This window comes from Euprymna scolopes, chromosome 6, assembly GCF_053919585.1.
Source record: "Euprymna scolopes isolate OS-2025 chromosome 6, ASM5391958v1, whole genome shotgun sequence".
NCBI classification, from domain to species: domain Eukaryota; kingdom Metazoa; phylum Mollusca; class Cephalopoda; order Sepiida; family Sepiolidae; genus Euprymna; species Euprymna scolopes.
The window spans coordinates 6,610,622-6,637,768 of NC_136487.1; the positions used below are offsets into that span (position 1 = coordinate 6,610,622).

General features: G+C 33.0%; 2 protein-coding genes across 6 annotated transcripts in view; both read right to left on the reverse strand.

Annotated features, from left to right (window-relative positions):
• LOC145277481 (uncharacterized) overlaps positions 1 to 27,147 on the reverse strand; it is a 367,340-nt gene that overhangs the window by 123,585 nt on the left and 216,608 nt on the right. The window lies entirely within an intron of this gene.
• LOC145277480 (solute carrier family 35 member H1-like) overlaps positions 17,863 to 27,147 on the reverse strand; it is an 80,797-nt gene continuing 71,512 nt past the window's right edge. For 4 of the 5 annotated variants that reach the window (XM_080128852.1, XM_080128854.1, XM_080128851.1 and 1 more), the window contains 2 exons: positions 23,548 to 23,671; positions 17,939 to 18,254 (listed from right to left, as the gene is read on the reverse strand). In XM_080128852.1, coding sequence (XP_079984978.1) covers positions 18,121 to 18,254; positions 23,548 to 23,671 — 258 coding nt within the window. In that variant the 3' untranslated portion in view covers positions 17,939 to 18,120. Of the gene's footprint in view, positions 18,255 to 23,547; positions 23,672 to 27,147 lie in introns of all 5 variants that reach the window. The other variant, XM_080128849.1, reaches the window with a different exon arrangement.

Below are 27,147 nucleotides of genomic sequence, written 5' to 3' on the forward strand. Positions count from 1 at the left end.
ATATGAAGTATTAAATGGAAAGAACTCAGCATAATTGCACACAACACATACCAGCATGTAAAATTGACATTAAACTGCTGCTGCTGATAATGATAATGATGATTTTCTTTTATTCTGTTTTGTGAATAAGAAAATCTCTCCACTTTAATAGTTTTTTTCTTATCTGGAAGAAGTATTTTCAGAAAAGATGAAAATAAAATGAAATAAATTCTTGCTAATAAAAATGAAATAAAAATAAAAATAGACTAGTCTGAATCAAGTATCCATACATCAGATGGATTGCTATTTGCGTCTAACTTCGAAAATCCAACAAGATAAATTAATACATCAGGTTTATGAATGCACAAGTAGATAAACTTTATATTTCACTGTAGAACTAATACAAATAAGTTGATATTCACAGTTTTATTATAGAAAAGCCTTTTGTATTTCCATTTTCCAATCAATCTTTTATTTGCCATTGATAAGCGTTTATGATAAAAGTAAAGGAAACAACCTATTAACCTTGTTAGAGTGTACAGATTGAAATGATTGGTCAATAGCCACTTAGTCTGGAAGAATAAATAGAAATGATTGGTTTAGATTAATTTAGTCTGAAGCTTGAATTGAAATGATTGGACAGCAAATGATGAGGCCAAAGGTATGGTTTGATTTGATTGGGTAATGACGATTGTATTTAATCTAGTTTGGAAAAATGTTCTGGTATTATTGGTAATAACTGCATTCAGCAATTCTTTCATAATATTATCTCATAAAAATGGTAATTTCAACAGTGTACACTTTTGTAATTGTTTTTCTTTTCACAGAAGATAATTGCAAGAAAGATGAAAGCTGTCTTTTTCAGAATTATTTGCTGGGCTCAGAATTTCTAACTTTATTTTTCATTGTGAATCTGGAACTATATAAAAATCATAAGTGTTCCAAAAGAAAATCTAAACTTTCTCAGAAAGTTTAAATTTGAATATGAGTATGCATATCATTGAAATCATTATTTCGTAAGGTTAAAATGGAAAGATTTGAAAACGTAGTATTGCTGCATTTTGTTTTTTATTAAATGATGAATAAAAATCATTTTCATTTCATTTCTCTGGGACTTTTAATGGAATTCATCTTAATCAGAGAAGACTTTTTGATTTGTGTTTTTGGTGCTTCGTTGTAATTATTTGGAAGTCAAAAAAATCGATTTTCACTCAACAATGATGTTATCTACTTACGTTTTATATCTATTTAATGTATGAGCGCGTGGGAAAATATCAGCAGCAGAGAAAGGATAGATGACTAGCGAAGGTATTAGCAGCAGCAGCTGTTCAAATACTATGCAAATCAGCAAAAGAAAAAAGGACTCTATACGTGGTCGATGAAAAGCAAAGTGCACATCAGGAAAGAAGACTAGAAATGGCTGGATACAACTGGCTTGTGGAGAAAAAAAGAAAGCATGCTGAGTAAGATGGACATGTGGGCCCCATGGTGGTGATAAAAGACTTTTAAGCTTGTGTCGAGACGACAGGATGTTGTTGATTTTGTGGGAGACAAAATGAACAGTTAAAAAAACAAGAAGCAAGCATTGTTTGGCCTGGAGGTCCGAGCGAGGTTTGAATGGTAACGAACACGGTTTGAGGGCAACGTACCCACATTATACTTAATTACCATATTTTAATTAGTTAGATATAACTGCAGTAATTAATAAAACAAGAATTTTCAAGTTTCATCGAAAAAGTGCTTTGCCATATTTGTTTGGAAGAAAAAGAAAAAAACAAAGGAAGTAATTTGCCTAAAATTTTCAGTTTTCAGAAACTAATTACCTCCCCTGTTAGGAAACGAACTAATCTGTTTATTTTTTAACAATTTTAAATTATTGCTAATGTTCGAACATGTTTTTCCTCACATACACACACACACACATGTATGCACGCACATACGCACAGACACGTACATATATTCACGTTCACGTATATACACTCACATTCATGTGCATACACACACACACACACACATACACGCACATGTACGCACACATGGGAAACGTCACTTACCCTGAAAGGAATTCTAGACATGCGCAGTCAGAATGCTGACCCCGGTAAAAAAGTCAACAACACCATTCAACTTCCTCTTTCTTCCCTTTTTGCCTTGGTACGTCAACCAGGCAAGTTCGCGTCCACAGCTCTGGGCTTGAAGACTTTTCCACGTGGACGACTGCTATCATGAATGCGTGGCTTTGCTGAGGCCAACACACTCTCTCCCTCTCTCTTTCCCTTTCTACATGCGGGACTACCATTTCTCGTCCTCTACTTCATTCTTTTCCACTCGCGTAGCCGTCAACGACTGAATGAACACTTGTTCCACCTAAACCCCTTTATTTTCGACAGAAAATAAACGACATGTTTATTTTATCCAGCAACTGAGTTTTGTTTCCTTCTTTCCATTTGTTTCATTATTTTCTTTTGTAGCGAGTTAGGATATTTATATCCTGGCCCGCAACAAACGATGGTGACCCCGTTATTTTAAAATGAAATGAATGTGTTTGAACGAAACATGCGGTGTAAACTAAACTCTTCCACACAAATCCACGGCATGTGGAGGAATATTTTCAAACCGCGCACAGGATAAAAATTTCAACAAAAAACAAAAACAAAAAAACAAAATGGAACTTCAACAGACGGACTCCTACAACGAAACCATAGCATTAAATATTCCACCCTTCAACCCGACAAATACAAAAATATGGTTCATCCAATTACAGGCCATATTTGACACTAAACGGGTAATGTCACAATGAGCGCATTATTGTTACCTAGTGGAAAAACTGCCATTGAAGGTGGTAGAGGAAGTCACAGATTTTCTCGAAAATGTACCTGAGGAAAGACCATACGACACGCTGAAACAAGCAATCCTGCAATGAACCGGTGTTTCCAACAAAGCCATGCTTCGTAACTTATTCACACAAGTTGAGTTAGGAGATCGTACATCTTCACAACTACTCCGCCATATGAAAGCCTTGTTGGGAGACAACAAAATGTCGGACAGCATCAAGAAGAGTCTATGGTTGGGTAAATTACCCCCAACTACCAAGCAAAGCCTCACTCCAATGTTGGAGGAGACGGCAACAGAAAAGCTTGCCGACATAGCCGACAGAATTCACAAAAGTTCCCAGAGCTGACAAGTATATGCCCACCAACGGCAACCTGACCAAAACCGAGACGGGGAATTAGAATTAAAGTCTACGGTTGAAAAGCTTTCGAAGTAGCTAGCCGACGTACTTCAAACGCGTCGACATTATCCCAGAAACTACAACGACACACGACAAAGTTACAGGCGAAGAAGTTTAAGCAGGAACCGGTCCACGTCATGAGATAGACAAGATGTTTGCTTCTAACACAGGAGATTCGGTGCCGATGCGAGAAAATGCACTACACCCTGCGCGTTCAAAAAACTAGCATAGGGAAATGAACTTTCCAGCCAGTAACGGCAACGACTGTAGCTGGAGCACAAAAAAAGGTTGTCTGTTTTATATCAGTGACAAAATTCACAGATATAACTTTTTAATAGACACCGGAGCGGAAATCAGCGTCATACCGACACCGCATGGCCACCCAACAGGGACCCAATTTTTCAGCCTACAAGCCGCCAATGGTACAAAAATACCCACTTTTGGCGAGAAAACTTTAAATTTAAACCTTGGAATGCGAAGGAATTTTTTATGGAATTTCACCATAGCCAGCGTGACCACTCCAATTTTGGGGGCGGACTTTTTAGCCCAGTTCAACCTGTCTGTCGACATGACTACTCACACATTGACGGACAACGAAACGAAGATTTTGGTGAGAGGAACTACCTCGAAATTTTTAACCGCCGGAATCAGCACTGCTCAACCCGAAGATTTACACGTCCCCCAGTTACTCCAAAAATTTCCTCAACTTTCCCAGCTGTTTAAAAACATGGATCCCATCAAGCATAGCGCTAAGCACTATATTAAGGACCGCCCATCTATTCAACCCCCAGACACTTGAAACCGGATAAATACAAATTGGCAAAGCCTACTCCACATGGGGATAATACGGCCCTCGAAAAGTGCTTGGTCATCACCACTCCACATGGTACAGAAAGCTGACAACACCACATGGCGCCCATGTGGAGATTTTAGATGCTTAAACAGTTCCGGATAGATATCCTATCCTCCATATCCATGACTTCGCCAATGGACTCCAAGGCGCCACAATTTTCTCCAAGCTGGACCTCGTAAAGGCATATTTTCAAATTCCAGTCGCAGAAGAAGACATTCATAAAACTGCACTAACCACACCATTTGGCCTTTACGAGTTCTTAAGGATGCCTTTCGGACTGAGAAACACCTGTCAAACTTTCCAGCGTTTGATTGACAAAGTTTTCAGAGGTCTGCCGTTCATATTCGCATATGTGGACGACGCTTTAATCGCTAGCAGAAACCTCAAAGAACACCGGCTACACCTGGAACAAACTTTCGAAAGACTGTCACATTTTGGTCTGAAACTAAACACCGATAAATGTGTTTTTGGCCACCAGGAAGTTCAATTTCTCGGTCATTTAATCGACAAGGATGGAATCTCCCCTTTGCCTGAAAAAGTGCCATTTCAAATTTCCCTCTACCGACATCTGTCAGACAAGTACACCGTTTTGTAGGCATAATTAACTATTACCGACGCTTTTTGCCTAACTGTTCCATGTTACTCACACCTTTAACGGACTTGTTAAAAAACCGATCCAAAAACCAACAGTTAGTTTTGGAAGGACCTGCACTACAGGCCTTCGAACAATCAAAAACTGCTTTGGCAAACTTCACCAAACTTACATATATCCATGATAGTGATACAACGGAACTTAAACTTACGACGGACGCATCGGAAATAGCAGTAGGAGCTGTCATTCACCAAATTTCTGACAACAAAATGACCCTTATTTCATTCTTCTCTGCCAAGTTAAACAAAGCGCAGACTAAATATAGCACTTTCTTGAGAGAGTTACTTGTAATTAAGCACTTTAAACATCTCCTCAAAGGCAGAAAATTTTCCATTTATACGGATCATAAACCCCTAATATTTGCTCTACACACACGTCGACAAATACGGTCCACCAGAAATACGACATCTTGACTATATAGCTCAATATTCTACCGATATACAGTATGTAAAAGAACAAGAAAACGTTGTAGCTGATACTTTATCTCACGCAACAATTGCTTCTTTTAATTCCACTCCACTAAGTATGGAATTAATAGCACAACTAAGAATTAATTTTCTACCTTATCGTTTTTCAACATTTTTGGATATGTTCATTATTGCGACATGGTAATTAAGCAGGTACCATTGGTTTTACTTGAAATTTAATATTTTGATTTTGGAATTTCGCTCTAATATTGAATTTCCTCGTTTTGGTTCACACGTTTTGGTCAATTTTTTTCATTTGTTTTTTGACTATGGCGAAAAAAATAATGGTTTACCCAAATACCAGCGCTAGGTACTCATGTTTCTCTCTATAATCTATGATACAAAGAACACCTAATCTGTATCAATTTATTTTAATTGCCAAAAATCATAGAATTATCCGAATTTAATGAAACTGTAAGCACCACTTTAATCTAAAATTTTTTAATGAACAAAAAGTTTTCAAATCTAACTTGATAGCGATTTCAAGAGATAATATTGGCATTTTGTTGGCATATGCTGGCAGGTTGCGTAAATATTGGCCATTGATGTTTTATGAGATTTATTTTAATGCATTGTCAAAGGACTCCACCTTTCCACTTTTTGTGTGAGGGAATTCCCCCTGATGAGAGGAAAGCAGGACTAAGTAGCACGGTCATTCACTTTACCCAGAAAAAGCCTTTACTTTCCATAAGCTGTCTGCAGAAAAATAAAAGTAACATTAAAGTTAGAGTAATTTAAAAATGTTAAAGATACACTAATATTCATCCATGCTTGAACGTCATGAAAGTTCGTAAAATTACCTTCGTTATAAAAAGCTGTAACTTGCCATTGAGTTGCGTTTACAAATTTTATTGCAAACTTCTTCCTTACTTTTTATCGTTTGACTTACAAAACAACTCAGAATCATTTGGTAATAATAATAATGATAAGGGGCATGGAAAGACTGAGAAGAGAAAGCACTCATCAGACCTCCACTGGATGAATGTGGAAAGTACTGAGACCTTGGGGAGGCTATTGCCACCCAGATTCCAGTTAAGTTCAATGGTCGTTACTAGTAAGAGGTCAATGGTAAACGACTGTTGCAGTAACACAAATTCATTTGCAAATATTATTGAAAGTGGTTGAGAGTATTGGTTTAGGCACTGATTGATAGAGAGTGGGGGGATTTATTGATAGCGATTTTGGTTAGATAAGTATTTTTTGTGCAAGATTAACAAGGGGGGAACCATAGATTGAAGCTCAGTTGAATACTTGCCATGAAAATAGTAACAGGCTCAACATTTCTGTAAGAAAGACTTTGCAGAGAAGAGAAAAGAGCATTGCCTACTAGATTACAAAGTCTGTTTCAAACTGTCAACAGGATAGGAAGCTTGGAGCAGCTCTTGCCCAGATGTTACATATAACTTTATTATACCAAATCAATACGGAAAAACTAAGAGAGATCTAATGATATAATAAAGTTATATGTAGCTTGTATTCCTCATCTTTTATTGAATATATATTTAATTGCTCTTTTTAATAGTGTTGAACGTTTTCTTTGATAACTTTGTGTTATTTAAGATATTATATATAAAGCTAACAATGAAGATATCTTTAATTATTGTTCATAGAATCAAGATTTTGGAAGAGTGTCAATCAAGAAAATCAAATAAAGAAAAAAAAATAAAGATAAAACTGAAAAGAAAAAAAACATGTTATAAGAATTTGAATAAAGCAGAAGTTAAAAGAAAAAGGGAACAAAAACATTTTAGTCAGAAATTCATTTTTATTTTACATGATATAAAAAAATTTATACGTATATAAAAGAAATTTATATATATATATATATATATATATATATATATTAGTTTAACAATCCAAATTAAGGATCATATTATGTCACTGATACCTCAGTTGATAAATCTTTTGAAAAAAGAACTGATAAAAGTAAAAACAAAAATGTTAATTATAAACTGATGATTTTTTTTTTCTTTGAAGAATAAAAAAGATATTAAAAAAGTTTGAAATAAAATAAAAACAAAAATTTTTTAATGCATTTTGGTGTAAAAGTATTTTTTTTTCTGGAATTCATAAGAAAAAAATAGTGCAAGTGCACTTTAGAGAACCAGAAGTTTTTTTTAATGTTTTCATTTCCGGAAGAGCTATGATAGGAAAAAGAGGAAACAATCCAAAATTTAAATATTTTTTCGAACTAAAATTTTATCAGAATTCAAAACAAGCTCAATAAAAACAGTAACACAAAAAAAAAAAAAAAAAAAAAAAAAAAAACATTATGGAAACAATTATTAAATTGAATTTTTTTAAACATTGACTGTTTGAGTAACAATATTTCAAATTCTTATTTTTTTATATTTACTAATAAAAGGAAACTTTCTATAAATATTCAATTTTAATAGGAACCATTTGTTAAATGCAAAAATAAATTTTAACATTGAATTTTTGGAATGTATTTTGTTTTCATAAAACTTTTAGAAAATATTTAGATTAAAATACAACAGTCTAAGAATATTTTTACATTTTTGGAGTGATTTTTTTTTTTCCTATCATTTTATTTGAAAAACTTACATTATGAATTCTTTTTGAAAAGATAAAATTTTTTAATAAAATAAAAATCTTAAAAGTCTAAAAATAATTAAATTTTGGATTGTCACCATTTTTTTTTTCTACTAGAACTCTGAGAATGAGAACCAAAAAGAATTTCCGGTTAAAGTGCAGAAAAAAATAGTTGTAGCAAAAGTTGCTTTTCAAAAATCAGAAGAGAAACGAAAAAAAAGAAAAAACAGAAAAGAAAAAAAAGTTGATGGAAGATTTAAACCCAAGTGATAAATTGTATCACAGCACCAATATTCAGTAAAATCATTTTTTACAATGTCAAAGCAAAAATGTCATGATGACTCAAAAGATAATTTTTTTTTTTTACTTTGTTTAAATTTGATTTCAAAAAAAAGTTTTTTTATTTACAATCATTGAAAATCACACCATCTGTTACATAAAGGGCAAATTTCTGTGTGTATGTTTGTATGCCCAGCTAAAACTTCAAAAATGCATAACAAACAACTACAAAGTTGGTATCTTTTTAATCCCTAGAAAAAAACATCTAAAATTTAGAAAAAAAAATTATTTTTTGGAGAGAACATCATTTAATGTCACCAAAAATTATTTTTTGGAGAGATCATTTAATGTCACCAAAAATTATTTTTTGGAGAGAACATCATTTAATGTCACCAAAAATTATTTTTTGGAGAGAGCATCATTTAATGTCACCAAAAATTATTTTTTGGAGAGATCATTTAATGTCACCAAAAATTATTTTTTGGAGAGAACATCATTTAATGTCACCAAAAATTATTTTTTGGAGAGAGCATCATTTAATGTCACCAAGAATTAAATACGATTTTTAGAGTATCATGTAATAACTTCGGAAAAGAGTCAGCATTTTTTCAAATTGAAAGTCACAAACTTCAGATTTAATTTACTGTTTCTTAACTATTGCCATTTCTCTATACAAAGAAAGGGGATGAGAAATTTAGTTTTAGTAGTGCTCTGGAGGCATCCCTAATTATATTTGGTGATTGCAGTACTGCTCAGAAGGCCTCTTAAGTTTTGTTTTTTCACTACTCATATAGGAATAAAATTCTCTTGGAGTGGGGGGAGAAACTTAACACTAACATCTTTTTTTAGTGTTTTTATGGAAACAATGAGTAGCCCTGTTAGTTTTTATACAAATTGTAAACCAAAATTGTTTTATGTTGCATAGATTTTTTTTCGGTTGCATCCACACATCTGTCACATTTTCCTTTGAAATATTTTCATTCATCTGAATTACAGTTGTTGTATTTCTTACGTGTTAAAAAGTGTTTGATTGGAAAGGTTAAAACAAAAATCAAAAAGCTATTTGTATTCTGGGTAAAGATTTTTTATCTCTTAGCTGGCGAGACTTCAAGGAGGGAAGACGTGTCCAGGGTGCTGTTCCTAAGTGCTGATTATGTAATAAATTTAGAGAGGAGACAACTTACAATATACTTTTTTTTTTTTTTAAGTTTGTTTTAATAATTTACATTATTGTATTTTGGATTTCAATAGATAATTTTGTCCTTTAGTTCTCACATTCCATAAACAATGTTTTCGATAATAAAGAAAGAATTGCTGTTTTCTGTGTTGGAATCTATCCACCTTATTATTTTCTTCTTTTTCTATGATGCAGTATTTTTTTTTAGCTCCTTACATTAAATCACTTCTTGTCTGGAGAAATTTAATAAAAAAAAACTTAAAAAAAAAACAATAAAAACAAAATGTGTAAATCAAGTAGTTGTGGGTCACAATTTTATTAACATCAAAATTTGTGTCCACTTTTACATTATTTCATATCAAACAGATCAAAAACCCACAAAACATATCAAGACTAATGTTCTCCCTGATAGCTTCAATCTAACTTGACCGTGAATTTAGGACCAATCCAGAATAAGGCAGATAATTTTACTTTAAACTGTATGTAAAAAATAAAATTTGCTATTAAAAAAAAATAACCAAATAATGTGCACAAGATCTGTTGTCGAAAAAAAAAAAAAAAAATTTAACTTACGGATTTTCGAAATCTCATGACTGAAAGACTTTCAGAATCTGACTTGAAAATTAAAGTTCGAGGAACCTCATGCAGACGTTTACTCCAGCTAGTTTAAATATAAAAACTATAAGTTTAATAAGTAAACAAAGTTGTTTAGTTCGAAGAAATGTTAAATATTCACAAACATGATTGACACAAATAAACAATTGCTGCATGTTATCTACAAACAGTATTGTTGACGTGTTATATTTTAGACTAGGATTGCAAAAACTTGGCATGAGAAACATTTTTTGATCTCCAATAAAAAATAAAATTAGCAATATCTATCCCATATCCATTTCAAGTAAATGGATGCTTCAGGCAAATACCAATGTCATTACAAATAACACCACACCTGAGAGCTTATCCTTCAAACTCTTCAGTTTAACATTCACAAGCAACATGAATTGGAAGAAATACATTAAGGACATTGCAAAAGCTGCTGCAAAGACAGTGGACTCCCTTTATTGTGCTAGAAAATTACTTACACCAGAGAGTATCCTATATCTTTATAAAGCTACAATTTGTCCATGCAAGGAGTACTGTTGCCACATCTGGATTGGTGAATCTACCACTAGTCTCACTCTTATACATGGTCCAAAAGAGTCCTTAACCTAAGGTCCTGCACTATTGGACAAGCTACAATCATCTGTCTTATCGCCAAAATATTGCATTCTTCTGCCTGTTTTACAAATACTTTAACAGAATGTACACTGATGAACTTGTAGCACATGTGCTCCCTCAATTTAAGTAGTCTCGTCTAACTCGGCAAGCAGCAAACTCTCACATCTTAACTGTTGAGGCCCTTGGATGCTGGAAAACCTACTCTGATAGTTTCTTTTCTCAAACGGCTATACTTTGAAATTCCTTCTGTTTCCTGCTTCCCTGACTTTACTAACCTACAGAAGTTTAAATGGAATGTGAACAGACATCTTGCTGCTCAACTCCCCACAGTCCCATATAGTAGCACCTTGTGTCCAAGTTTTAATATGCCTTGTTTGAGATGAAAAAGAAGAATTATATACTAGCAAACCACTTGGCATTGCTCAGTTGTAAAATACGCTTAAATATGATAGTTTGATTAATGCAGATTTCGTATTTATTATTATATTATATTGGACCCATGATTTAAAAAGTTTAAAAATGAAAAACAAAACGTTTAGCTTATGATTTACTTTTTTCCTTTGAGGTTAATGTCTGAGCTATGAAGACATGTTTGCAAGGCTAAAAATTAAAACATGAACCAATACCTATTACGTTACACATGTATATTTGTAATACCATCGTTTGACCTCCACTGGGCAAATTCCATTTTTGTTACTTTTCACACTGATTTTTCCTGGCTAAAACCCAAATATAAAGTTTCGCATAGGTTTGAATACCCTATATATTAAGTTTCATGCCTGCAGACCCAAAACTGACAGAGGAGTTTGGTAGGCAAATTTTTTAAAATATATATATATATGCACACATAAATATATATATATAGAAAGAGGTTTGTCTTTACTATAAGCTTTTTACGCAAATATTACGCAAGTATAAATCATGTAGAATATCTGCATGAACATAATTACACGTAATAGTTAACTAAAGATGATTATCCTATAAGAAAACTGAAAAAAAAAAGGGGGGGGGGAGAATTAATCAAAATGAATGTTCAAAAGAATATGCAAATTAGCTAGATCTTTTGCAAATGAATGCAATTCCATGACCCATAAATAACAAAGTTGTATTTTCTTTTTAAATAAATAGAAAAAAGTTTTAAATATAAATATCAATATAATAGAAAAAATATAGGAGTGTGTGCATATATATATATATATATATATATATATATATATATATATATATATATATATGTATATATGTACATGCATACACATACTAGCTGTTTGTTGGCCGGGATGCATTGAAGTCATTTGGCTTTTTAATCTAATTTCTTTAGGCATGTTTTTAATTAAAAAAAAGAGACAGTTGTGAAGGAGACATCATTGAATTAAGGTTTATTGCTTTTGCTTATTAGGATATTTCAGAGATTAGCTAAAAATTTGTCATAATATGGATTGCCTGTACCAGATGAAACTATAACAAATATAACACGGTACGATAATAGCAAAGAAAATAGGCAAGTCAGAAACAAAGTTTGATTTGTTAGATTTTTTTTTTTTTTTTTTTTTAATTTTTTTACATAGGCATAACCACTTATTAAGGCCAGAGACCACTCGAAGATAAGGGTTAAGAGTGTACAGTAGTCCATTAGACAATATAGTAATCGTTAGTAATGGAAATTCGGTAAATTTGTTAACTTAAGTGAAACGGCTCATCAAAAACTTGTTTACGCTGGACTTGAAGACAACCATATTCTAGTCAGCTGTAAAGCAGGAAAATGGAAGACAATTCCACAGGCGTGCAATTCTAAAAATGAAGCTTTGATTAAATGTTATTTGGATCTGACTTTGAAAATCCAATAAAATAACTTGACTGCACTAAAGGATGGGCAAACTCGGGGGGGGGGGATAACTAAAAAAAAAAAGTTTTGCTTTGATTTCTGCTTCTGTCCAGTAACTGCTGACAAACTACAAAAGTTTTCCTCTCAAGAACTCTGGTGACAGATGGTACGACTCATCTGCCAGAGTACAACTGTCACTACCATGAAGACCTTCTGTACAGAAAAAAAGCCAGACGAAGGTAAAATAATTATACTCCAATTTTGATTTTCATGTCTGTTTTTAGGGGTTAAAAATGACTAATAAATTATTTTTAATTATATATGATGCTATAGTTTAGATAAATAAAATATTTAATTGAAAACTAATGTATTGGAAAAATGTAAAAAAGGGTTTGATTAATCTAATAAAAAAATATATAGTGTTTTACTGGGGTTAAAATGTTTGGCCTGTTTTTTTTTTTCAAATTGTGTGGATTGAAATGGCAGAAAGAAATATAGCCTTCTTATCAACGAGGAAGGAGCGATTTTTTAAATAAAAACTTGATTCTGTCAACAACTCTGGTTTAATCGATTCTGTATGATTTTTGATTGGAAAATTTTAACAATGTTCTCCCAAGATTTCTGTTGGTATGTGCAAAGATTTTGTATTAAAAGTTTTACCAAATTTGGTATGCTTACACAATGGTTGTCCACCTTTGGTCTATTTCTCACTCTCTCATATATATATTTTTATATATATATATATATATATATATATATATATAGTCTGTTTATTGTACAAACATTATTGGTTACATATGCGCATATTTCAGTGGAATCTCAATTCAAAGAGACCACCTCATCAGACAAAAAAAGGAGACAATATCGTCTCCTTTTTTTATATATACCTAACATCACATGTGCATTTGAGAAGTTTTATCACTGCACAAGCAGAAAGGACCAGCCTATAAAATCAACTGTAGATTCTTTTAGAAGAGAGAGGGATGTTCAAAATAAATGTTTCTTTTTAGAGTACAACTGAACCATGATACTTGACTAACTCTCGTGATTATGTAAAAATAATTTCATAAAATCAACGGTTGGTTCTTTGGTAAGACGGGGGCGTGTTCGAAATGAATGTTTCTGTTTAGAGAACAACTGAACCATGATACTTGACTTTTGCATTTTAAGTTTTAGGTACACAGAGTTTTAAAATTGCAAAAACACTTGTAATTATACGCAATGTAACAGACACAAGGGAAGAAATGTACACGTCCAAAGCAATGGCCGAAACCTTAGAAGATCTCTAGTCAGTAGTGGAATGGTGACGTAAATGGATGGTAACATTCAACGCTGCCATAACAAAGCTTCTTTTGTTTAACAATTACAAGAAATCTCAACAATTGATTGTCATGACTAATATGCCAACCGAGAGCTCTTATATACAGCATAATGTTGACACACCAGCTCTCATTAGGTCACTGAAGTTTAGCAATGTTGGACCTGGTCAATACCAGATGAGAAATACTAGGCGCTGTATGTAGGAAGACATCAAAAACGGCAAAGGATCACTTGTGAACTTCATATTTGCATGAAATTTTTTTTCAGTTCTTGACATCTATGAATAGACATCTTGCTGCTCGACTCCCTACATAGTGTCTTTGTAGATATGGTCCCAAATAGTAGCTCCTTATGTTCAAGTTGCAATATGCCTTGTTTGGAGGTGAATAACAGTTAAAAAAAAAAAAAAAAAAAAAAAAGCATTACTATTCTACTAATTATTTGATGTCATCATTTTTTTTTTTTTTTTAGACACTGTTTCAAAATTGAACATCGCATCATAAATAGAATCCTGCTTTGATTAAAAATCATCCATGCTACCTGGCCTGTTCTTAGTAAAGTTTTGTGTAGATCCAAAGTAGAATTTTTCATCTAAAAGATTTCGGCGTGTTAATAAAAAATTATAGTTCTGGTCATATTTTCTTCAATCTCCTTTGCTTTAGATTATTTGATTTACGTTTTATGCACAAGAGATGAAAACAAGTAAAGCACACATCCAAATATTTAAAAATATATTAAAAACTATATTTTGCACAAAAAAAGATCCTAAGGAAAATACCCAAAATCAAATGAATAAACTTGTGTGATTTGCTTGGTCAGACATTCATGTTTGACCTTAAAATAATTCCACAAAATTAAGTTATGCTTCAAAATTATTTAATCTTTCCTGCTTGGAAAATAGAGATTGAGTAAAGCCAGTCATTTATCTACATATATAAAATGTATGAAGGTGTGTGTGAATATTTAACCAATAAACTCTTAAACTACTCATCACATGACATTGAAATTAGCAGGAAATAGTTATCATGCACCACGGATTGTTTATAACAAGTAAAATCTTTGTTTGGATGGATGGATATGTTGGCAAGTTGCAACTTTCAATGCCAACAGATTTCTATTAGTTTTGTGTATGCACAAATTCATTCATACCTTGAAGTGGTATAATTTTGAATGTTTTATCTGTCAATAGCTGAAAATGATAGGGAATACAGTTAGAGGCTAAATGTTTTGGTTTCAATTCTAGCTGATGGCACCCAAATCATTTATTTTTCTTTTGAAATCAGTATTATATATTAGGTACAATATAATATTAAATAGAGAATTGACTAATAATAAATATGAAATTTGCATGAATTAAAATATATTTAATAGTATTTTACGACTGGGCAAGGCAAGGCGAGTGGAGGCCAGTCACCCTCTTTCGGTAGTCATAAATAGAAATGGTGACATCAAATTAACACAATCAGCAATCACCATTGGCTAAAAAATCCATTTTATTCATCTATTCTTTTTTTATTAATTTAATAAATAAAGGAAAATGCACTCTCAATTGATATAACACACTCTTTCTCACGTTTTCCATGCTTAGAAAAATATAATGTAAGTTTAATTTAATCAGTAAAAAAAGGAAAAAAATACAATTTATTTCTCAATTCATATAACACAGTCCTTCTCATAAATAAACACATGAACTACTCTGCATTTTAATTGTTTCAACCTTTCAACTCCATCCTTATCTATATGTCTGCTCTTACATATTCCCAAACACTTATGATGCTATTGTTACTATGGAAACTAGTGTAACGTGTAAGCAAACAAAATGAACAAACCTCACGCATATTAATATAAAAATGATAATCATGTATTTGATTGTATATATTGTAGTTCTGTTCCATTTACGTTAACTCTTGATAAAGTTAGCAATTCTCACTCAAGTTATGAATAAAACACAAAAGGAAGAAATAGACTAAGAATTCTTATTTAGAATTCAAAATGCCATGGTTGAAAATAGTTTGTCCAAAAAAGATATAACCATCACAAACAGTCTACTTACGAAGAATAGAAACATATAGTACCCCCTCCCCAATGTAAATACACCCCCATTTCTGAATGAAAGAACGGTCTGTTCTGCTTTGAGAAACAATGGATACCTCCTGTAGAAGTGCCTGCATGTGTAATTGTGGAACAAGGATTGCATAATCCTAAACAACACTTTTCCCTCGAGTTAGTACAGCTCAATTCCAGTGGCAAGGAGAAGTACAGGACAACTGGAAATAATGCTGCCAAGATAAGCGGAGAGCACATACAGCCCCTGGTATTCCTGAATGTTTATCCATTTTAGTACTAATCAGGCTTAATGATGCGTAACTTTGGTGATCTAACAGTAACTGGTGTATCAGCATGAAATGCCCCTTAAATAGAAGTTTAAAAAAAACATTATTTTGAGATTTATTCACCTCGTTTCTGATTCTTCTAAATTAAGGGCTGAATAAATAGAGACAACTTTTTGGTGCTAGTGTACAAAAGGGATACCAAATTTCTGGTCTCCTACTGGCATCAGAAAATTTAGGGCACGTAATAATAGACGACCGGTATAGCATCAAATGACATGGCATTGAATTAGGAAATTATTAAAGATATTTTTTCATTGTTAGAAAAGAAAATTATTTGAACTGTTTTAAAAACTGAACTTTTTTTTCTTTTCATTATAGTTTATCTCAGTTCAATTTTTAAACATCAATAAAGTTACTAAAAATAGAAATAATCAATTAAAAAACAGAAAAAAAGTATAGTTTTGTTTAAAAAAAAAAAAAAAAAAAAAATGGATTTTTTTAGTTGGAGGTTAATTGAAATAGCATATGGATCTCAGAAAAGGAAGCTGTGTCATTTGATGTGATACCGATCATCTTATATCACGTGACCTAAATTTTCCAATGACAGAAATTTGTGATCCTTTTCGTACATTAGTACCCATTTTTTAAATAACCCAGACCACAGAAAGTCAGCGTATCCACCATATTAAAAATGACCTTGTGTTAGATCATATTTATGTAGAGTGGTTGATAAATACCAACAATCACAGACAATTTGCTTGATTCATTCTCCATCGATTTTTTACCTGTGTCTGAAAAAAAAAAAAAAAAAAAAAATCTATTTGCATCCTCCATGAAAGCAAAGCACAAGAGTGAGAAGAGAATCATCTTAAACAGATTAGAAAGTAAGAGTTGCTTCCCTTTGTATCGTTATAAGCTTCTTATCCATTATTTTTGGCAGTGATTAAATAAAAAAAAAAAAGCCCATTTTTTTAAGAGCACATTTTATGCTACTTGTTGCTGGTTGTTTCCAAGTCTTAACCAAAGGTTACGGGATGGAATGTATGAATGTATATTTTCATTAACTATGCACATAAAACAAAATAAGAAATGTTGGCTCATACCTTTCCTCAAGAATGTAAAAGCTTTAGTGAACATGATAGACGTTGATAGGGATTGACGATTCCATAACAATGCACTTAACTAATGCTGATTGTTATGATATGAGAAAAAATCTATAGTTTATACTATTTTCAATAATATTATAGAAAAAGGTCCTATAATAATATCATTGGTTTATGGACTTAAAAGTTTCATGAAAACCTTTAAAGAAGAGAAAGAATAAAAATAGAAAGAACACAGAAAGGGCGGGTTGAAATGAACACGGTGCAAAATTTAAACAGAAATGATATGGGGAGATCAAAAGTATAAAACACAAAAAAGATATGAAAGAAAGAATGCAAAAGACAATTTGATCAAGAAAATATTAAGTTATTCAAAATCAATGTCATTATTTAACATTTTTTAGTGATTGTTTAATGTAGGGGAAATTCTGGACAAACAAAAAATAAAGAAAAAATCTGATCTATGTACCCCCTGACAGAAACTATCGTATTCCAAAAACTACATAAATTGATCAAGTAGTTTTATTTTTTAAATGAGAAAAATCAAAATTTATAGTTAACCAATAAGTGAGTGTGTCAGGAATCATTTTAAAAACAGTCTAAAAAAAATAAGGTAGATAACTCAAGATAAATCAAACTTGTGAGATTTATGTTGTAATGCCTACAAATTCTCAGTAATCACTTAAAATTTATTTCCTTTATAAAACTACTTGATCAACTTGTGTGATTTTTGGAATATGATATTTTCTTTCGGTTACATACATCAAACAGATTTTTCTTTACTTGTATTTTTTTAGGGGGGAAGACTGAACAAGCATTCATTCTTCATAATTTTATACGATTTCCATATGAAATGTTATTTTAAATGACTTGGTATAAAAAATATTGATTTATTGGTATACATTTGACTGTTGCCAGCATCTATATAAATATCACTCAGTGTTGCAAACTTTGCTTCAATGAAATTTTGTATTTTTTTATGATTATAAAATAAGTGAATCTTACATCAATCAACAAAAACTGAGACTTTCAAATTCTCATAATCTTTGAATTCGGCTTTTTTTTTTTTTTTTTTTTTTTTTTTTTTTTTTTTTTGATCAGTTGTTCCGGAGTCAAATTGCTTGTCGAATGGTCAACTGTAGGAAGATCGTCTGAAAATGCTTTCCTCTTCCTCATCGTCAGAGTCATTAGCTTTCCCCTCATGAGTTAACATTTCCAGTAATTCATCTGGCATCGGTTCAGCTTCCCTCTGAGTTTTACTATTACCTAAGATAAATAGAAAATGGAAAACGTTTCTGATTTGTTATTGTTGCCTGACACAGCATTTGAATAATACTCGGCCATTATTCTTAATTGTTGCGGTATTTTTCCTTTCTTCTTTTTAGTTTCAACATATATTCTTAAAGAAAAATTGTGATAACGAATCAGAAACTAAAATACATTTCTAATATAAATATTTTTTTTCTCCTTAGCTCTAATTTAATGTTTACAAAATACAAATTAGACAAAATTGGGGTTAAATAAGAGTGGAAAAAAAACTCATATACATGTACTAGCATTTCAGCCTGGTGTTGCCCAGGTGTTTGAAGGTGTATGTTGAGCAAAAAAAAAAAAATAAAAATAAATAAATAAATAAAAAACGGTCAATTTTTTAAAACTTTTGACCCCTATTGTGACCCTCTTAAAATTTATTGTTTTGGGCTCAAATCAAGTTATTAAGTTAGATCCATGTCCAAGGAACCTATATCTAAAATTTCAAGTGTTTAGAGCCAAAACTTTTGGAGGAGTTTGGTAGAGTTCTCAAAGGTCAAATTCTTGAACTTTGACCCCTAAAAAAGCCAAATTTCTGGCCGAAAACTGATCAAAGATTTTCCCAAATCTCAGTACCCTGTATATCAAATTTCAAGTCTGTAGACTAAAAATTGACAGAGTTATTGCATAGGGAAATGTACACACACACGGACACATTCACTTTTATATATATAAACTAGCATTTCAGCCCGGCATTGTCCGGGTGTTTGGAGGTGTATGCTGAGCAAACAAAAAAAAAAAAAAAAAAAAAAAAAAAAAAAGGGTAATTTTTTTCAACTTTGACCCCTATTATGACCCCCTTAACATTTATTGTTCTGGGCTCAAATCTAGTTATTAAGTTAGATCCATGTCCAAGGAATCCATATATAAAATTTCAAGTGTCTATACCCAAAATTGTCGGAGGAGTTTGGTAGAGTTCTCAAAGGTCAAATCGTTGAACTTTGACCCCTTAACAGCCAAATTTCTGGTCGAAAACCAATCACTTCGATTTTCCCAAATCTCAGTACCCTGTATATCAAATTTCGAGTCTGTAGACTAAAAATTGACAGAGTTATTGCGTAGAGAAATGTAGACACACAGACACGTTCACTTTTATAGATATGCGTGAGTTCAGTGGAATACTCAATTGTTGCCAATTTTGTAACTTTTATGCTGTCAAATAGGAAGTAACTCAATTGAAATTCGACAAAATAAAAATATTATGATAATTTGTTTTTAAACCAAATAAAACTATATTTTTATCATTCAATCAAAATCCTTGTTGATATGGTGACTGACAAAACAGACAATTTATGCATTGAATGAGTACTTATTTAATTATATCATCTTTTTACTCTCCTCTTTTACTCTGTTGCTACAACTACAACTCTCTGTATTGCCCTCCTCCCACCACTTTACTCTTTGCTATTTTCCCCCTCCAATAACTTCTTGCCTCATTCACTTTTTCCCATACTCCCTAATACATTTGATGTACAAACAAGCAAGATTATCAAAGTTGTGATATATTGTTCAATATTATATCATGAATTGTTTATATATAATATACACTGTGCATGAAATTATTAACAAGTTTACATTTTTTGAAATATTTAAGAAACGAATGAATTAAAATCCATGAAACTGAGAAAATGCTTACAGTACTATTCAACAACTCCAGTCAGAAAATAAATGCATTTGAAGCAGTATTAGCAAAACTATGGCCAAAGGTAGGAATATCCGTTGATTTCAGTGTGACAAGTTATTAACAAGGTTGAGAAAAAAAAAAACACAATATACCCATAACTTGTTTATTGAAATAATTTTTAAACATTAAATGAACTAGGAAAAATGCTTAGAACACAATAACTACATAGCAATTTCTACGTTGACATAATTAGTAAGGCATATACGATCCTTTTTTATGAACGACTTGTAAAAGACGTTGGTTCACAGAATTAGTCAAATTTGTGATTTCGTCAACAGTTATTCCTCACGATACCACTTGGAGAGCATCCCACAACTCATCTTTGCTATTAAATTGGCATCCACTTGCATAGAGGCGTTGCTTCATCATACTCCAAAGGTTCTCAATTGTGTTAAAATCTGGTGAATTTTCAGACCATTCTATCATTCGTAGCCCAGAGAACCCCAGTTGTTGCAAACACTCTTTGCTTTTGTTTGCTGCATGCGAGGGAGCATAAAAATAATGGTTCTTCTGAATGTCAACCTTGGCTTCTTCAGCCATGGTTTAAAGTGTTCCTCCAGAAAAGCTATGTAGGCATTTGATGTCATTTTTACACCTTCTGGGACTCTCCATGGGCCAACTAAAGTACCTCCGATAATCCCAGCCCAAATCATTATCCCACCACCACCTTCTTGGCGCCTGAAATGCTGATGACAATGTCGTCCATCTAGGACTCATCTCTTACTCTAGCCATCAAGAGTGACACGCACTTCATCCGTGAACAAAACTTTGGAAAAATCCGTTTTCATGTTGTCCTCTGCCCATTTCAATCGGTTTTGTATGTGATGTTGCTTTAATGGAGGCTTTATCACAGGCTTAACAGACTATGCCACATCTTTCAGAAAGCGACATCAAGTACTTTTTGAGACATTCTTCCATCCGGCTAGGTCAAATGTGGGAGTGCCTCAGGGGTCTATCCTTGGACCTCTATTATTCCTAATATTCATAAATGACCTCCCTGACAAAATTGTCTGTGAGATGGGTATATATGCTGATGACACCATGCTCTATAACAGACACGACAGGAAAACAAATGAACACATATCTAAAGAAATGGCAGAAACACTAGAGGATGACCTCCAATCTGTAGTGGAATGGGGACAAAAATGGATGGTCACATTCAATGCTGCCAAGACTAAACTAGTTTCATTCAATAACTACAAGAAACCTTCTCTACCACCAATAGCAATGGCCAAAGACTCTTTATCTGAAAGCACATCTTTTAAACTCCTCAGCCTAAGGTTCACAGGAAACATGAGTTGGAACAATTACATTGAGAACATTGCCAGGACCGCTGCAAAAAAGGTAGGTTCTCTCTACCGTGCTAGAAAGCTACTGACCCCTGAAAGTATCCTGTACCTCTATAAGGCCACCATTCGCCCATGTATGGAGTATTGTTGTCATATTTGGGCCGGTGCATCTGCTACTAGTCTCTCACTCCTAGACAAGGTTCAAAAGAGAGTTGCCAACCTAATAGGTCCTGAACTATCATCCAAGCTTCAGCCTCTGCCCCATCGACGCAATGTAGCATCTCTCTGCTTGTTCTACAAGTACTTTAACGGTGTATGTTCCGACGAGCTGCAAGCACTTGTACCCCCTCTATGTAAATACCCCCGACAAACCCGACAAGCAGTACAATCCCACCCCTTCACAGAGATCCCTAGATGTAGGAGAGCCTTCTACTCCAGTAGTTTCTTCCCCAGAACCGCTAGACTTTGGAACTCCCTGCCAGGTTCCTGCTTCCCCAACTGTACTGACATGCAGAAGTTCAAGTATAACGTGAACCGACATCTTGCTGCCCAACTCCCCACCTAGTACCCCTGTAGCCTGTGTCCCTAATAGTAGCCCCCTAGATCAAAGTGGCAATGTGCCTTGTTTGGAGTGAAAATGTAATAAAAAAAAAATAAAAATAAAAAAAAAAGAATGGTGTGAAACAACTCTAGATTTTCCTTTATCAGCTTATCTCTTATGTACCTTTGTTGGAATCTTGACAAAGTTCTTCACAGTTTGATGGTACTTTCCATCATTTTCAATATTTTGAGGGTAGTTTTACCTTTTGCTAGCTGTGTTGTAATAATACTCTTTTAAGAACTACTCAAACTACCTTTACGAGCCATTTTATTGATGAAACAAACTGCCTTGTTAATAATTTAACACACCTCATATACCGTGGATTCAGCAATTACGATGGCAAGTTGTTTACATTGCGCGGAACAGTATGAAAATTTCACAGTATGCACAGCTCAGCATTGCCAACGTTCCTGAAGCTTTTAATAGGAAACTACTGGTAAGTTTCTGAAACTGGTAAAAAAATATCTCATCAATAATTTGACATGCAGTGTATATACAATGTTGACTGGTGATACCAGATCAGAAGATACTTGCTTTCTGACCTAAAATGCACCAAGCATTGATGTTATCTTTTTTTTTCCTTTTCAAAAATCAATCATGTTTTGTAAAGCTAAGAAACAAAACAGCAATTTTTCTCTACAAAACAACAATGAATAAATTGAACCTAAATCATAAATACTTGTCACCAAAATTATCGGATTTGGCATTAAATAATTCAAAAAGGGTTGACATGCCATAAAACAATCAAACTGAACATGCAATGTCGGGTAGCTCTGCTAGTATTAACTATGCTATGTCTATAGAGAAAATGTGCAAAAGTAAAAGCATAATTTTAGTTATGTATGCAATTCTTTTATCATCGTATTCTGTTTAACATGTTGGCATGTGTTTGATGGTTTTTATCATTTTTTTATAACTGGAAATTTTTAATATCTGCATGATAATTACCTAATGCAGACATTGAAAATTATGATAATTGCCTATGTATATGGCACAATCACATTGACACACCAGTTCTTATTAGATCACTGAAGTTAAGCAATGTTGAGCCTGGTCAGTACCAGATGGGTGACCATCTGGTACTGACCTGATGTATGTAGGAGGATGTCAACACCTCCTTGCAAGAACTGTACAAATCTAATGTCATTAGCTTCCCTGATTGGGATATACAAGTAACTGAGGAGGCTTGTGAATTTGATATTCCCGTGAAACTTCTTTCTTTGGAGGAAGTCGATTCAACTCACCTAGAGTGAGTGCTGCTTTGGTTCAGTATAATTGCCAGTTAAAAACTAGAAATTACCTTTTTTTTGGGGGGGGGGGGAGGTCGACAAAACATTCAATTTAACATTGATGTATGTTGTACAGTTTTTAGAAATGAACTTTTAAACTTACTAATCTCTGGCCAGGTCATTATTTATCTCTCTTTCTCTCAACTCCATCATTTCCACACATTTTTTTCCTTAGTTTCTCCTGCCCTTGCTAACTCAACAATTTTGCATTTACTAACCTAAACACTCTTATCCATTTATTTTCAATGTGACCAAACCAACATTCTTTATTACAAAAATCCCACAATGCAATCGGGTGTGCGTGTGTGCAAGTCTATCAAACAAGGAGTTTGCAATCATTTATATGGCAGAAACATTGTACAAGTATCGATAAAGAGTTGCTTACCATGAATGGTTTTCAAAGAAATGTGAAGAATCATTCCGATCAAACAAATGCCAAATCCAATTGAGTTGAGTAAAGAAATGTGGTCTCCATTGATTTCAGCTGCTAAAAACAAGACAAACACTTCCTACAAAAAGAAATATGGTTAAAATAATTACTTGTATTCAATTAAGCGTTTACAATAGATAATGTTTTTCAGGTTTTAGTATTGTTCAGATTATTTGGATTACTGTTCTCATCTTGGATGTTATTTTTTTTTTATTTCCTAACATTTTTTGGGGATGAACGCCGATAATATCACATCAACCCGTAACACCAAATGTATTCCAAGTAAAACATTTCGCATTTATAAACGCGTCTCTTTATGATCTTCTGAGTTTTGTTTCAATCGACATCCACACTCATATGATAGACAAAAGCATTCTTACTCTGAAGAAGGGACATAAAAAAAACATTTATATTTTTAAAAAGTTCTATTTTTATTAGTCTGCCATGTCTTATTTCAATATTCATTTGGATCATTTTGGATTACTGTTTTTTTATTTTTTATTTTTTTTTTTATTGCATTTTCACCCAAACAAGGCACATTGCCACTTTGATGGGGGGGGGGGGGCTACTATATAGGACATAATTTGCAGGGGTACTATGTAGGGAGTTGAGCAACAAGATGTCTGTTTACATTACACTTGAATTTCTGCTTGTCAGTACAGTCAGGAAAGCAGGAACTCGGAAGGGAATTCCAAAGTCTAGCAATCCAAAGAAAGAAACTACTAGAGTCAAAGGCTTTCTGACCTCTGGGGATCTCTGTGTAGAGGTGGAATTTTGATGTTTGTCAGGTTTGTTGGGTGTATTTACGTAGATGAGGTACAAGGGCTATCATTAAAATACTTGTTAAACAGGCAGAGGGATGCAGCATTTTATCAATGGGACAGAGGTTGAAGCCTAGATGACAGTGCGGGACCTTTTAGATTGATAACTCTCTTTTGAACCCTGTCTAAGAGTGAGAAACTAGTAGCAAATGCACCAGCTCAAATGTGACAACAATACTCCATACATGAGCAAATGGCGACCTTGTAGAGGTACAGGATACTTTCAGGTTAACTTATTTTCATGTTTGAGCTGATGTAACCGCCAGTCTTCTTTATGTCTGATTTGTAGATCTTGGGAATCTGTATTGAATTTCATGAGGACATTGCTCTCGTTTTGTCAGCCATGACCAAGTAAAAGTCTTAATTTATAATTCTATTTTTAGTATCAGTATCACCCATACTGAGGTTTGAACTTGAATTCAACAAAATGTACCTGAAGAAGGTTAGCAGTTACATCAACTAAAACATTGTAAGAATAATATCCAAGATGAGAACAGTAGTCTGAATAAACCAAATTAGTCATCTCAAAAATTCCAAAACCTTGTTTCAGCATTAAATAATAAAAAAGGATTAATCTGCCATTAAAACTAAATGAGATTTCTAATAACATTCTGCCCCTTTCGAATGAGTAAAGGGTTTCATTCAAAATTCTGATGTCAATAAATGGCACAAAAAAAAACAAAAATAAAAAAAAAAACAACTAGAGAGAACAGTAACCAAAATATTGTGATTATGAACACAGAAATAATGAAGCAGCCCACACAAATAATAAAGTTACAATTTGATATTCTTTATTAACAAAACTGGATTGTTCAACTGATGCTTGATGCTCACCTTTCCTGCCTGACTAATTACTTATTAAAGGGTTCTTTTCAACATAAAACCAGCACATGAAGAGAGAAATTAGCCTAGGTGACACATGATATGAGATCCAATTATAGTATCTGTTTCATCCACATTTTGTTTCCGAGTAGCCTTTTTTTTTTTTACTCATTTTCTGATTTTATATGCAATCAGTGCTAAGTTTGGTAGTTCAATCTGCTTATGTTTTCGTCCGTCTTCAAGAAACTTTGTAACCATTTCTTTTTGTATCTATTGTAACCATTTCTTTTTGTATCTATTGGTCGCCCACACTGAGTATTGAACTTTCAACCTTCAGGAGAATATCACTTTTTTTTTTACAATTCAACAGAAACATTCTTGAGTTCGACAAGATACACCTGAAGAATGTTGGGGGTTACATCAACCGAAACGTTGTGAAAATGAGACTCAAGATGAGAACAGTAGTCCGATGAATCCAAATAATACGAATAACCAAAATTCAGAAATGTTATTAGTAGCATTGTTATTTTTGTTCGGTCATGAACTTGGTCAGTTGCTTCTGTTGATTTTTCTGACTACAACTAGCACCTCTTTTCACGCTGATACTCCAGTTCGACTCACTGATCCCAGATGTCTGGCTCTTGACTACCTTCATCTGGGGATTCAATCAATTTCACCTCTTCAACCCATTTGGGAATTATGGTTGATCAGCAAACTGAAAGCAACAAGGAAAGACATCTCTTTTGTCCCTTGATACTCAAGTATCAACTACCTTTCTACTTTTTGTTTCTCACTGACACTGTCCAGCTTTCTTCCACCTACACCAAACAGTGCAAGTTTATTGAATAAACATTTCACTTTTGTAAAAAAATTTTGTTTTCCTCTTTGCGTGACGATTCTCGCTACATAAAACTGAATTAATGTATAGAAGTGCATCTCATTGCTATACTTATCCGTCACTGTCAAGAAATGCTGCCATATTGCAGTGGATTCTCATTCAGACTTTACACAATTCTGCTTGAGGAAACAAGCAAGTAAAATGATCTTGGCTGTACTAGCAGGCAGCCTGGCATTACCCGGTCATAAACTATGCATAAATATTATATTTTAATTCATGCAGATTTCCTCTTATTATAGAGCTAATTCTCTATTGATTATTATCCAATATATAGTAATAATTTCAAAAGTTATAAAAAAAATGTGTCTTGGATACTATTTGTTAGAATCGAAATGATAATGTTTAGTGCTCCAGTGTTCATCATTATTTATCATTTCAGCATTATTACCATAGATAGGAAAGATTAAAAATTAAGTGACTTTGAGCTATGAATGTTTCATTTTGCGTATGTGCAAAAGTAACAGCAGGAGTAATGTATTCGACTTAGCCTGCCAAGATCAACTGATTTGATTTAAATTTTGACCCCTTAGCAACAATTTTTGCCTGCTAAGTGTACTACAGGTCTAAAGACCCTACATATCAAATTTCAACTCTCTAGACCAAATATACAGAGAGGAGTTTCGTAGAGACTTATCGCACACACTGACAAGAGCACAAAAATATTCTCGTGTGCCAGAACATTTTAATCTTAAATTCTATGTAATTATACAGAATGTAGAAATCATGCATAAAACGAATTCAATATAATACTGAAATGAAATTAATCATCTAATAAGAAACCATAAAAAAATAATTAATTAATTAATGATTGCTTTTAAAAGGAATATGCAAATTAGTTGGCCTTCATGTAGTCGCTTGCATATCCATGACTGAGTATATTAAATTCGTTTTATAATTTTTAAATAGAAAAAGTAGGTTTTAATATCAATGTCAAAGTGAGAAAGAAAAAACAAAATCGACTTTATAGGTATAATAGATGCACTGTGGTTTTAAGAAACAAAGAAAATATGAGGA